The sequence below is a fragment of the Thamnophis sirtalis genome, unplaced genomic scaffold (genome assembly GCF_051295495.1).
Source record: "Thamnophis sirtalis isolate CommonGarterSnake01/CBP01778 unplaced genomic scaffold, rThaSir2_p1.2 scaffold_12, whole genome shotgun sequence".
Classification (NCBI taxonomy): domain Eukaryota; kingdom Metazoa; phylum Chordata; class Lepidosauria; order Squamata; family Natricidae; genus Thamnophis; species Thamnophis sirtalis.
The window spans coordinates 39,576,585-39,589,156 of NW_028261392.1; the positions used below are offsets into that span (position 1 = coordinate 39,576,585).

At 40.2% G+C, this 12,572-nt stretch overlaps 1 protein-coding gene across 2 annotated transcripts in view; it reads right to left on the reverse strand.

Moving 5' to 3' along the window:
• Positions 1-12,572, reverse strand: part of DHRSX (dehydrogenase/reductase X-linked) — a 154,411-nt gene that overhangs the window by 15,256 nt on the left and 126,583 nt on the right. For both annotated transcript variants that reach the window (XM_087726653.1, XM_087726651.1), the window contains exon 6: positions 8,845-9,052. In XM_087726653.1, coding sequence (XP_087582779.1) covers positions 8,845-9,052 — 208 coding nt within the window. The remainder of the gene's footprint in view (positions 1-8,844; positions 9,053-12,572) is intronic.

Sequence of the window (12,572 nt, forward strand, 5' to 3'; positions counted from 1 at the left end):
AACTCTTGCAATAAATTAACATGGCATAAAGAGAGTAACATATTTGTAATGCTGACCAGGGCCCACATTAAAACATGTATTTGCAACAGTCTCTTTACGAGAGTAATGCTGTCTTGTTTATCAAATTCTTTGCTTCACCCTTACTAGATATTTCTAGTAAGAAAAGCAAAATGTAGAACAGACTGGCAACCGCTGAGCCAAATCCAATTGCAGAACAATTTGAGACTTATGCTTCTAACTAGCAATATTTTTATTTCCTATCAGTTGAAATATGGACTAGGATCCAATAGACCTGTTGTAGTTGTAGTTGTAATTAAATTTATTTATAGGCCGCCCTTTTCCCTGAGGGGACTCAGGGCGGCTAACAACTTATATGGGAGGGGAAACATACAATGACATATAACACAATGTATAATTAAAATCGAGCAACATTCATTCAACATTCGGGTGGGGGCGGATTATACTCTTTACCCCCAGGCCTGACGGGATAGCCAGATCTTGAGGGCTGTGAGGAAGGTCTGAAGGGTGGTGAGGGTACGAATCTCCACGGGGAGATCGTTCCAGAGGGTTGGAGCTGCTACTGAAAAGGCTCTCCTCCGCGTAGTTGCCAGCCGGCACTGGCTGGCAGATGGCACTCGGAGGAGGCCTAATCTGTGAGATCTGATGGGTCGAGAGGAGGTAATTGGCAGGAGGCGGTCTCTCAAGTACGCAGATCCACTACCATGAAGGGCTTTATAGGTAGTAAGAAGCACCTTGAAGCGCACCCGGAGTTGCCTTTACATATCAGCATAAATTTATACAAAAGAGCAAATGTGCAATTATAGCTGTGATACAAATTTTGTCAGTAATTTTTAGTATTAATAGAATAATATGGTGTAGTAGTTAAAGGTACCAGGCTGGAAACCAGAAGACTGTGAATTCTAGTCCCACATTAGGTATGAAGCCAACCGGGTGAACTTGGGTCAGTCACTCTCTCAGTCCAAGGAAGTAGAGAAGGGAAAAACACCTCCAAAAATATTGCGAAGAACACTTTTTTCAAGAGTAATTTAAAGGCAAAAACAATAATAATGCAGATCTAATCTATACAATATTTTTCAGAGAGAATAAATAAGAAGAGAAGCTGCTGACTTAAGAAACATATACTATGTGTTGAAAAAAGTATTGTTTGCCAATCTAAAAAAATAGTGTTAACTGGAAATATCATGCACAAACACAAAAACATGAAAATTTAGGTATGATATCTGTAAATATGAGGCAAAAACTCTGCCGGAAAGCTAAGTTCTGAAGAGATAGTAGAAGAACTGTATGATTGAATAGACAGTGTTTGAATATAGTGATAGAGATGCAACAGTGTGAATTTCAAAAGAAAAATATTCAATATACTTCAAAGATTATACTCAAACTTTGTATAAGGGATTTTACTGTTAGATAATAACTCCAGCAAAAATAAATAATTCTCTCTTCTGTAAATGTTGTAAATATAACAAACAAGTTGGATTTTTTTTAAAAAAAATACATGATAGCAGTGTTGCAAGAACCAGAAAATGATGCTATGTAGAATACAACAAATTCTGCAACCCCACTGCAATCTATGATATTCATACTAAATTTTACTAACCCATGTATCCCTTCAAAATATATTAAATTAGCATTATATATACATATTAATGATTCCAAGGATTCTGTATGGCTTTTATAGGAAATGATTTCTGGTTTCCTCTTTGGAAGAACAGCAAACCAAATCTGGGAGAATACCTTGATGTCTAGAAACATGTATTGAAAAAATGAAATTGACATAGAATTTAATTCAACTAGGTTATCAACTAGAATTAAATTCTTAAGACTACAATCTTATGCATGTAATCATGCCATATCCAAAATTTGGGTTATGCAGTTTATATCCTATTTTTATACTGATTTAATATATTATTTACTCACTATAGTTTTTCAATGACTTCATTTGGGTTAGCCAAGCAGGGTCATTGATCAAAAAATTATATCTTATAATTATATCTTATAATGTCACAAACTTCTAATGATTATTAATTGCATGATATTTGATATTTGTGGCTCATTTTCCTGTATTTTCTCCCTTTATTTATTTATCAGCACAAATGCAACACAAATGTAACAAAGGCAACAGTAAAAATAATGGCTTTCTGTCGTGATGGTCTCTTGTGACGAGCCGATAGACAGAGAAAAGGAAGCAGTCTGCTTCCTCCCATATTTGGGCATACCAGGGGTTGTGACACTAAATACATACCTATTTCCCTGGCTCAGCTGATAAAGGAGGAGAACCTTGTGGCTTAGTGGTTAACATAACTGCTTAATATGTAATACAGCACAGGTTCAAATCCCAGTAAGGGTATGTGTGTGTTGCATTTGTGCTGATAAATAAATAAAGGGAGACTAGTATAGATCTATTTCAAGCTATTTTAGCTCTCATCAGCTAGCCATACCCTTACTGGGATTTGAACCTGTGCTGTATTACATATTAAGCAGTTATGTTAACCACTAAGCCACAAGGTTCTCCTCCTTTATCAGCTGAGCCAGGGAAATAGGTATGTATTTAGTGTCACAACCCCTGGTAAGCTATAAATTTAGCTATTTATATATATTCATAATTTAATTTAAGCAGGAATTGACAGATTACATAGCAAGGCAGATTCTACATCTGGGACATGGCTTCTAGGAAAAGAATCAAGAGATGAATTAAAAACAACAAATGGAATGACTTAAACAAATACAAGCAATAAATACCAATGTTTAATATTAAATATTAAAGAAAGCATAAATATTTAAGTAGTGGTTAATGGCTGGGGGAAAAGAAGGAAATGAAGGCAGGAATGTATCACCAAAATTCCCTTCCCAATGTTTTCAACTTATGTTTTATTTTATAGTTTTAAATTTGCATTTTGTATCTTTATTTTTGGTACTTCTTAACCGTATATAGATGAACTTTCTGTCACTTATCTATCCATTCATATAAAAGTATTTCATGATCTGCAATTTATTTGTTCAATCTGTATTTGACATTTGTTCAAAAATATATAACAACACGGACAGATGAGGAAAAGAAAAAAAAAGAGAAGATTTTCAGACATGAAGAAAACCAACACAGAATGAGTAGAACTGGTTAACTCAACAGATTTACAAAGAATCTTAAGACAAAGTTGGAAGAATTCCATTACTTTGTCGCCTGTCATCAAAGTACTTCCATTTCAAGACAGCAGCATATTGATATCCAATCCATATTTCCTTATATTTTTCTCTAAGAAAAAGGGTCCTTGATTTGTGGGACAGATTTCCTGCAGCTCTCATTTTCTCATCACAATGCTCATCACAATACTAACATTTATTTCTTGACACAAACTCTTTTCAATTGATGTGCCCACATGATAAATTATGTCTCTCGTCTGTATTTTTCTGATGGAAGCTCTAGGCAGTTCTCAGGGAGTTAAATCAAAGGTTATAAAATTTACTACTGTATTTATTTTTTGTCTTACAGAAGCAATTTTCATGGCAACATGAGCGTTTATCTTGTGCCTAGTTATTACATGGAGGACACAGTGCTTAAAATGAACCTGTATGGCAGATTTAATTTAGTTGACTTGCAGCCCTATGTTTTATTCTGTCAATATAGCGGGTACTTCAATGGAAATATAAAGAAAGAAGGGCTATAGAAAATAGCATAAACAGCAGCAGCCAATTTTTAATAATCGTTTCATCCCCTTTGATGAAATCAATTGCTTATTCTGGCACATAGGTAAGGCAGAATGGCACAAAGAACACTTGAAGCACAATTGCAATCACTTGATAGGACGTACCACATCTTTTATATTTCAGAAGAAAAGGAATGTCAGCAGGTGAGGTAAGCTATTTTTTAATACTTCTAAACGCAAATACAGAAAGCAACAAGATTTTTTAAGGTTTTTAAAAGATCCCCCCCCATAAAATCCATTTCTATTGTATTACTAATAACTTTTTAAAAATATGAACACACACACACCTGAGAAATAGACAGAGTGATTAGGCGATATTATTAAGCTCTGTGTGTGCTGTATTTAAATACAGTTCTATCCGAAGGGAAAATATTCATTCTTGAATATACAGCATTTCCAAGAAGATATATCCTTTATTTGTCAAAGTATCCCTTATGGCCAACTACAGAAGGTGCAACTGTCTTATAATTACAACCCCAAAAGGACCATATTGCAGCTACCCTTTCATTGGGCAAGAAAGAAAAGCCATGTTTCCTATTTAAAGAAAAAAAGAAGTTATTTGGTCAACCTTGCTATTCATCTTTCATCATGATGAAAAATATTTCATTAAGATTATGAAATATTAGTATTGCATTATATTTACTTAATAATAATACAATATGAGATATTATTGTAACTAAACTCTTCACATGAAATATTTAAAGAAAATGGTGTACTAATGCAAACAGCAAGATTTTATTTATGAATCTACTGGTTTTAGATTTCTATTTTAGTTTTTACAAAGGATACACTTATACGCCCTTCCTCTACCCGAAGCAACCCTGTGTAGTTGCATCCAGAGGATGAATGAACAGCCCAGAATCATCCAGTGAGTTATGAGTTATGAGTTATGTGTTATGAGTTATGAAAGTTTATTTATATGCCGCCCTTTTCCCTGGGGGGACTCAGGGCGGCTTACAACTCAAGGGGGGGGGGGAAACAAACATTTAACACCTAAAACAATACATAGTTAAAAGCACAACATTCATACCATTCGGGTGGGTTACAATCTTTAGCCCCAGGCCTGACGGGATAGCCAGATTTTAAGGGCTGTGCGGAAAGTCTGGAGGGTGGTGAGGGTACGAATCTCCACGGGGAGATCGTTCCATAGGGTCGGAGCTGCCACCGAGAAGGCTCTCCTCCACGTAGTTGCCAGTCGGCATTGACCGGCAGATGGAACTCGGAGGAGGCCTAGTCTATGGGATCTAATCGGTCGCGTGGAGGTAATTGGCAGTAGGCGGTCTCTCAAGTACCCAGATCCACTACCATGAAGGGCTTTATGGGTGACAAGTAGCACCTTGAAGCGTATCCGGAGATCGACAGGTAGCCAGTGCAGCTCGCGGAGGATAGGTGTTATGTGGGTGAAGCGCGGTGCACCCACAATCGCTCGCGTGGCCGCATTCTGGACTAGCTGAAGTCGCCGAATACTCTTCAAGGGCAGCCCCATGTAGAGCACATTGCAGTATTCCAGCCTAGAGGTCACAAGGGCACGAGTGACTGTTGTGAGAGCCTCCCGGTTCAGGTAGGGGCGCAACTGGTGCACCAGGCGAACCTGGGCAAATGCCCCCCTGGTCACAGCTGACAAATGGTGTTCAAAAGTCAGCTGTGGGTCCAGGAGGACTCCCAAGTTGCGGACCCTGTCTGAGGGGTGTAATGTTTGACCCCCCAGCCTGAGAGATGGGACACTTGCCGAATTAATGGGAGGGAAACACAACAGCCACTCGGTCTTATCTGGGTTGAGCACAAGCTTGTTAGCCCTCATCCAGTCCCTAACAGCCTCAAGGCCCTGGTTCATCACGTCGACCGCTTCATTGAGTTGGCACGGGGCGGACAGATACAACTGAGTATCGTCCGCATACTGGTGGTATTTTATCCCGTGCCGCCGAATGATCTCACCCAGTGGTTTCATGTAGATGTTGAAGAGTAGGGGGGACAAGACCGAACCCTGCGGCACCCCATATGTTAGGGGCCTAGGGGTCGATCTCTGCCCTCCAACTAACACCGACTGCGACCTGTCCGAGAGGTAAGAGGAGAACCACCGAAAGACAGTGCCTCCCACCCCCACCTCCCGCAGGCGTCGCAGAAGGATACCATGGTCGATGGTATCGAAAGCCGCTGAGAGGTCAAGGAGAACCAGGATGGAGGCGTGGCCTCCGTCCCTAGCTCTCCAGAGGTCATCGGTCAATGTGACCAAAGCGGTTTCTGTGCTGTAGCCAGGCCTGAAGCCAGACTGGAATGGGTCAAGATAGCTAGCTTCCTCCAAGGACCGCTAGAGCTGAAAGGCCACCACCTTCTCAACAACCTTCCCCACGAAGGGGAGGTTGGAGACTGGATGATAATTGTTAAGAACGGCTGGATCCAAAGATGGTTTCTTCAGGAGGGGTCTCACCACCGCCGCTTTAAGTGCGGGGGGAAAGACCCCCTCCCGAAGGGAGGCGGTAACAACCGCCTGGATCCAGCCCCGTGTCACCTCCCTGCTGTTAGCAACTAGCCAGGAGGGGCACGGGTCCAGTACACATGTGGAGGCACTCACAGCTCTCATGGCCTTGTCCACATCCTCAGGGGCAACATCCTGAAACTCAACCCAGCGATGGTCTACCAGATTATCCCCTTGTGCCTCGGCTGGATCTGCAAAATCGGAGTCCAAGTCCGACCGAAACCAAGCAACTTTGTCCGCTAAGAACTGGACGTAATCCTCAGCCCTACCCTGCAGGGGGTCCCCCGTATCCCTCCTATTTAGGAGGGAGCGGGTTATCCTGAACAGGGCGGCTGGGCACGACTCAGCGGAGGCAATCAAGGTGGCAATATAAGCTCTTTTCGCCGTCCTAATTGCCCTGATGTATTCCTTGATGCACGATGTTAGAAGTGCCCGGTTCGATTCGGATCTATTGGATCTCCATAAGTGCTCTAGGCGTCTCTTCCGGCGCTTCCTCTCCCGGAGTTCCTCGGTGAACCAAGGTGGCCTCCGGGATCCACTGCCTCGGAGCGGCCGTAGTAGCGCAATCTGGTCAAGAGACTCCGTCACTGCTGAGTTCCAGGCAGCAACCAGAGTCTCCACCGGACTGTGGGCGAGGGTATCAGGAATAACCCCAAGCTCTGTCTGGAACCTCAAGGGGTCCATAAGTCACCTGGGGCGGAACCACCTGGTCGGTTCCTCCTCCCTACAGTGGGGGTTTGGTCTCCGGAAGTCAAGCCTCAGTAGGCAGCGGTCTGACCACGACAGGGATATGATCTCATTACCCCTCAGACCAAGATCACAAGTCGACTGCTCCGAGAGAAATACGAGATCGAGCATGTGACCCGCTGAGTGGGTTGGGCCCCGAATTACTTGGGTCAAGCCCATGGCTATCATGGAAGCCATGAACTCCTGCGCCCCATCAGAGTGTTCACCGAGCGAAGGCAAATTGAAATCCCCCAGAACCATAAGCCTGAGGAACTCAATTGCCAGCTCAGCTACCGACTCGAGGAGCGAGGGGAGGGCTGCTGCAACGCTGTTGGGAGGCAGGTACGTTAACAGCAAACCCACTTGACCCTTGAGGTCCAACTTCACCAGCAGGGACTCACACCCGACAAGCTCCGGAGCAGGGATCCTACGAGGTGCTAGAGACTCTCAGATAACAATAGCCACACCTCCACCCCTTCCCTGGGCTCTCGGCTGATGGAGCACCTGAAAACCTTCTGGGCACATCTCTACGAGGGGGACTCCTCCCTCCGGGCCCAGCCAGGTTTCAGTAATACATGCCAGGTCTGCCCTCTCGTCTAAAATTAAGTCCCGGACGAGGGGAGCCTTATGAACTACAGACCTGGCATTTAGCGACAACAGCCTGAGACCAGGGTCCTGATTACTCGCGCCATCTGGCCTTGGAGTGGGACTCATAGGGCCGGAAGGAGGGATCTCTGTGACGTAGCGAGCCCTCCTTCCCCGGTAATGGCCAGCCCTAAAGTCCCCGCCATATCTGCCCCTCCCTGTTACGACCGTGATGCTCCGGCCCACTCCCGTGTCCGCAGTTCCCTCAACCACCCCTGTGGCTCCCGAGTTTTCCATAGTGAGAATGGATTAGAACCTAGGATCGCTTTGAGTTCATCAATAGCTAGCACAGACTCTCTAGGTCAGTGATGGCTAATCTTTTTGTTGTTGGGTGCCAAAAATGTGAGGGTCCCCAGCACCCATAATGCAAAGCATAGATTGTTCCTCTGGGGGGGCAGGAGGGCTTGTCCAGAACTTTTGGAGGCCAATTGGGGCTGTTTTTTGCCCTCCCCAGGCTTTCCTGAAGCCTGGGGAGGGCAAAAACGGCCTCCCCTGGCCATCCGGAAGGCCAAAAATCAGCTGGCCGGTACGCCCATGTGCATGGACAGCTCATGTGCCAGCAGATATGGCTCCATGTACCACCTGTGGCACACATGCCATATGTTCGCCATCAGGGCTCTAGATCATCTCAATCATCCCACTAGTCTGCCACTCACATCACTGAAGATGAAAATCTAATTACAAAGGTTCCTGAAGTCTTTCCTATTTTGAATCTAGGATAGCATATAAATTCAAAGATGATACCCAAATGTTAAGTGATAGCGACTAGTATGCTGGACAGCCTTTGTAGCACTGAGCCAAGGAAATAGTCTTGCTCAGGTATAATGATGCTGAGAATCTTTGCGAGTTTTAGTCACACTTATTTGAAAATCTTGCATTGGGTCTAAATAGTCTTTCATAAAAATGTCCACCATTAAACAGAAGGATGCTACAGGAATCTCAAGAGTTTCAAAAATGAAGACAAAGCTGGCTAGCCATGTTAAAACTGTGCCTTGCATAGTTTGAGCTACTAAAGCAATGTGTCAGGAATACCTGTGAGCTGCTGGAGGATGAATGCAATTAATGGAGGCTTGCTGTGATCTGTGGGTCCTTGATAGAACCTCATTGTGTTGGATTCAACTTCTTAGGGACAAATGTTCTCACACTGACAACACAGGAAAACCCCAAGAAAATAGAGGAGGGGTGTAAAAAGTACATTAAACTCTAGAGAAAACATATTTAACAATGTACAAAACTATAAGAGGGATGTGGAAATATTAAAGGATTTCCAAGTACCTTTAAGAGAAGCCAGCTTGTCATCCACTTGACTATTTTTGCTGCCCAACAGACATTCTGATAGAGATCCGTATTCACTACTCCAGGATCTACAACATTAACCGTCACATGGCTTCCTTCTAACGTCAGGAGATGTTGCAGTTGATAGCTGAATAATACAAGGGCAAGTTTGCTTTGAGCATAAGCTCCATGAGGTGAATATAAGCAACTGCAAATAGAGGGGAAAAAAGAATCATATAAATATAATTTCAGAGTGAAGCATGGCACAGTTTTCAGATATTTGCTGATGATAACTTATGAAAGAGAATTATTAATTATGAAAAGGAAATTATGAAAAAGCTGTACACAGTAGGAACTCTCTATAATTACTTATCATCTTGCAGAAACCAATGTAGCCTATACAGAGTGATTTATGGAAAATGTTTGAGATAATATAAACCAGAGATGGGCAACTTTTGACAGCTAGGGACTTCACCACTGCCTTTTAGGGTGGAGATGGAGTGTTAAAGTGGATTGAATTTTCCTTGGTTTCAAGAAAAATCTTTGAAGCCTATTATAAGACAATTTTAATTTTTCTTTTGCATGAAAATAGTAAAAGATTATGTACCATTTTTCATAGTAGTTGTCAAAGGAGACTCTAGAAGCCATAGAGAAGATCACATGAAACACTATAATCAAATAGTGTCTCATAGCACTATCTCAAACTAACTTTTTAAAAAGGCATTATCTTTTGTGAATTTATGTCTTTTAATGAAATATGTTAACATTTAAAGGTACAACTAGAATCTTTCTGATTTGTAGCTAATATACTGTAGACTATCAATTTTTTTCTCCTATAATATAGATTATAGCACATGTAAAAAAAACTGTTCTTCCTTAGAATATTACAATCAAAATACCTTATATGATTCCATTTTCTCTGGTTTCCAAAATTCCTTTCCTGCTTCAAATAAAGGCAATCTCATGCTATAGGGTTGCACAAGCCAGATCTGTGGTAATGATCTACTATACATTAAAGAGTTATGTGTGCTTTTCCATAGTAATATAATTTATCTTAAAGAATATTGACAATGGCTTTTTTAATGCAGAAATGATGAGGTCTATTTTTTTACACATTCATTTCAAATCCCTTTCCTAGAAATGTATAGATCCCGTTCAAAACACTACTGAACAAGCCAGTGTCAAAAACTGAAAGTTTCAATAGGACTCGGAAGATTTCCAGTCTTCAGACACCGCAAACAAATGTTAATGTGGAACTTAATTCAATGCAGTTTTTATTGTGCAGGCACATGATTGCTAATTAGGGGTCATCAATTAGTATATATTAGCTTTGGCTTTTTCCATACAGATTTAATAAATGTTTTTTGTAACTGGCACACACACTGTGGTCAGATACACAAATGTCCACACTGTATGCCTCTGATTATGATGTCACTGAAGTCCTGTAACGTTAAGAATTTCTTGAACATTAATATTGAATATAATTGGAAAATGTTAGTATAAGCTTTGTGGTTAGAAAAACATTCAAGAGATCACAATCAGAGATAAAAATAAAAAAATCTGTCTGATATTTAGATTTAATAAACTGCTACCTTTACTAATATGCTTATTTAATATGAAAATGAGTAATTCATATAATTATCTGGAGATGCTGGTCCTTATCCTTTTGCTATTAATAAGAGAAGATGGAGAAGCCTAGTAGTCACAACAGACAGACAGATATGCACACATAAATGTTGTGGCATTATTGTTGTTGATGTTATTATTTTATTTAAGGCCAACCTGGGCATTTTAGGGCACCTAAGCCACATCTGGCTCTTGGCTGTCCCTGTCTGGACTGAGTAATGTCAAAAGTTAGAAAATGAAATGTAAATAAATGCACTTCAGGGAGGCAGGAGAAGAAGCTGAGTGCGCTCCTTTAATTGGCTGGTGAGAGAATGAGCTTTTTTCCTGCCTACAGCAGAAGAGCAGCAACATAGCTCAGGTGAGGCAAAGCTCTGTGCTCCCTCCCTCCTTCTATGCTTCCTCCTCAACACATATGAGCTGGCATCAGAATTAAGTTCAGCCCTCCACAACAGTCCCACTTTAACCACACAAATATATTTATGTCCTGTTTTATTTATTGAATTTGGTTTTTATTTTTGCTATTTTGGTTTCCTTTAATTTAAACATTTCTCTGATTAACTGCCCATCAGTTACAATATTTGTCAGAAAGAAATAGATGTAATTGCATCATATATCTGGTAGAGGATACAAATTAGACATACCTACTTAATTTCAATTTGGATATACTGATTATAAAAATGCAAGATGCTGCGAGATTAAGAATGACTATTGTAATCTTATGTTTAGCTAACTTATTTTTATACTATTTGATGGAAATTAATCAACTTAAGATGTATCATTATTAGTTTTTACTCTTTTACAACAGCAAGAAATACAACCGGCAAATTGTTTATTGATATGAATAGCAATACCATTTAGACTTTATAGTACTTTACAGCCCTCTCTAAGCAGTTTACAGAATCATTATATTGTCCCCAACAAATATAATAGGGTCTCTTGAATCAAATTTTTAGAAAATTTCAGAAGGTGCCTTAATGGGTGTCTGTAGTAAATGGTTAAAAAAAGTCAAGATAAAGGACACAATGATGTGACTGAAGATCTTCCTTGTGTTTAGGTATATCAAAAACACACGAAAACCAAAAAAAACAAACAAACACATGTTACAGAACACCCCTTACACTTTTTTTACATCAATTCATAATCCCTAAAATGCATCCATTTAATAACACACAGTATATCCATTAAATACATACTGATAAGTACATATCTAAGTGACACTACTTTCTCCCTTTAAAGATGATGTGACAAAGTATGTGTTAAGATAAATAATAGATATACCAGTAATTGACATGGTGCATACACAAATAGTTTAGATCAATGTTTTTCAAACTTGGCAATTTTAAGATGTATGGACTTCAACTCCCAGAATTCTACCACCAGCTCATGAACAAGCACTGTTGAATATTTCACTTCTTAGAAGTTACTACCAATCTATGATAATAGATATATTGAAGCCCTCAGACTAAGAGACAGTTGTTATCAGAGGTTAGAGGTTCAATGACCTCATCTCCCAAAATGATGAGAGCGACTATTTTAGTATATCTTTTTGTGATTGTACAACTACTTTACCAGCAGAAGGCACTAAATCACTTGTTTTCTATCTATTGGGCCATATGTCAGGCAAAACAAGAAACATAAAAGCATTTACATACACAGAATATATGTATTTTAAAGTAAATATAAAAGTAATCAGGTATAAACATGGAACTATAGTTAGAAATTATCCTTTGTTGGACAAAGTATACGTGGAGGAACATTGTCCATGGGATCGGACATGACTTCGCAACTAATAACATGTGACAAATAACCTTAATTTTTAAGTTTGTAGATTGCTATCTATGACAGCAAAGCAAACAAACATTTTAAAAACTATATTAAAATTATATCCTCCTTAGAATGAGGTTACAATCTTACATAGAACAAAGAATGAAGAATGATAGCATTAAGGAAGATGAGTTTGTATAGTGTACAAGGTATTGTAGGAAGTTATCACCTAGCCCTCTCCCCCAAAATGAACTATCCTAGGAAATATTGAAAAGGCAGAATATTATGTTTCTCTGGATGTGAAAAGGAAGAAACATGTTTCAAAAAGACAAAGTAAC